Source organism: Hippocampus comes, unplaced genomic scaffold (genome assembly GCF_001891065.2).
Source record: "Hippocampus comes isolate QL1 unplaced genomic scaffold, H_comes_QL1_v1.1 scaffold144, whole genome shotgun sequence".
Lineage (NCBI taxonomy): Eukaryota > Metazoa > Chordata > Actinopteri > Syngnathiformes > Syngnathidae > Hippocampus > Hippocampus comes.
Genome location: NW_017805782.1, coordinates 326,584 through 328,525, shown reverse-complemented (window position 1 = coordinate 328,525; position 1,942 = coordinate 326,584). Strand labels below are relative to the sequence as shown.

General features: G+C 61.2%; 1 protein-coding gene across 1 annotated transcript in view; it reads left to right on the top strand.

The window, feature by feature from the left end:
- The window catches only part of LOC109524866 (disheveled-associated activator of morphogenesis 1-like), a 23,742-nt gene that overhangs the window by 19,810 nt on the left and 1,990 nt on the right, over positions 1-1,942 (top strand). The window contains 7 exon segments of the mRNA XM_019884989.1: positions 190-274; positions 359-465; positions 680-768; positions 837-1,005; positions 1,428-1,535; positions 1,651-1,711; positions 1,799-1,930. Coding sequence (XP_019740548.1) covers positions 190-274; positions 359-465; positions 680-768; positions 837-1,005; positions 1,428-1,535; positions 1,651-1,711; positions 1,799-1,930 — 751 coding nt within the window.

Genomic DNA, 1,942 nt, shown 5'->3' with positions numbered 1-1,942 from the left:
CGTTGCAGAAGGAGGCCGAGGACGACGCGCCGGGCTCCAGAAAGGCGAAGGAGCTGTCGGTGATCGACGGCCGGCGAGCGCAAAACTGCAACATCCTCCTCTCCAGGTTAGCGTCTTGGCGGCGGTCGCCGCAGCGTTCGCGGCTCGATGCTCACAAATGACGGGCGGCGGGCGCGTGCGCTGCCGCAGGCTGAAGCTGTCCAACGAGGAGATGAAGAGGGCCATCCTCGGCATGGACGAGCAGGAGGACCTTCCCAAAGACATGCTGGAGCAGGTGCCGCCGCCGCCGCCGCCGTCGCGTCGGCTTTGGTTCCCGCCGAGCGGAGGCTGAACCCGAACCCTTTTGGGGGCTTTTCAGTTGCTGAAATTTGTCCCGGAGAAGAGCGACGTGGACCTCCTGGAGGAGCACCGGCACGAGCTGGAGCGCATGGCCAAACCCGACCGCTTCCTCTACGAGATGAGCAGGTGAGCGCGCCCGAGCTCCACCTTTGGGACAGAAAAGAAAAAAAAGTTCAACCTTGTTGATTTGAATCATCATCGCTGCGATTGATTTAGTCCACGGCGTCGTTCGATGTCGACGAATGTGATTCGGTGAAGCCGAAGAAGAAAGTCGCACTCTTTTGCCTCGTTTTTGTCATTTGATGACGCTCGGAGCCTGTTGTCGTCCCGCCCCGCCCAGAATAAACCACTACCAGCAGAGGCTGCAGTCTTTGTACTTCAAGAAGAAGTTTGCCGAGAGGATCGCCGAGATCAAGCCCAAAGTGGCAGGTGAGCCGCCGCCGCCGCCAGCGCGCCGACGCCTCTGAAAAGCCGACGCGCTAACGCTGCGCCTGCAGCTCTCGCCGAGGCGTCCAAAGAGGTCCTGCGCAGCCGCAACCTGAGGCAGCTCCTGGAGGTGGTGCTGGCCTTCGGCAACTACATGAACAAGGGCCAGCGGGGCAACGCTTACGGCTTCAAGGTGTCCTCGCTCAACAAGATCGCCGACACCAAGTCCAGCATCGACAAGTAAGGCCGCCGCCGCGTCGCCCTTTCATCCCGTGCGACATCGCAAAATCCCGAGTGGCGCCCACTTGGCTCGGGGGGGCTTCCGAGGCCGTTTGCCCTCGATTGCGCAACGGCTTCAAAATGACTTCAAGCAAAGTGGTGTTCAGTTTTTAGTCTCGGGTCTCCGTGGATTGATTGCGGGCCGAAAAGGGGGGGGGTGCTTGAAGCGGTCCGCATTGTCGTGAAGTTCGATAAAAAACTCAGGCCGGTCAGGTTGGCGGGGTACTTTGAAAGCGGCCCGGGAGCGTCCACTGGCCCCCCGAGCTTTTTTCCGACCTCGGCTCAAGTCGCTTGAAATCCTCCGTCGGGCGTCCTTCTCGACAGACGGGGCGAGGACATTTTGGGCTGGGGGCCCGGAAGTGACTGACTTCCCCTCTCGCCAGGAACGTCAATCTTCTGCACTACCTGATCACCATCCTGGAGAAGAAATACCCCCAAGTGCTCAAGTTTCACGGCGACCTGCCCAGCGTGCCCGAGGCGGCCAAAGTCAAGTAAGGTGGAGCTTCGCGAAAGCCGCATTTGACCCAGCGGGGAAACGCCGCTCACGTTTCCCGCTCGCGAGTTGTCGCGCGCGCGCCTTCATGGCTTGGACGTACTTGCTTCCAGCATGACCGAGCTGGAGAAAGACGTCGGCAACCTGCGCGGCGGCTTGAAAAGCGTGGAGAGTGTACGTCGCCGACGCAAGTTTGCCGCCCCCGCCTCGCCCCCGCGGCTCACGACTCGCTCTTCCTTTTCTTGTTGCTCGGCTGTCCAGGAGCTGGCCTACCAGAAGACGCGAGCGCAGGAGCCGGGCGACAAGTTTGTGTCGGCGGTGAGCCAGTTCATCACCGTGGCCGGCTTCGGCTTCTCCGACGTGGAGGACTCGCTGACGGAAGCCAAAGACTTGGTGAGACCAGGC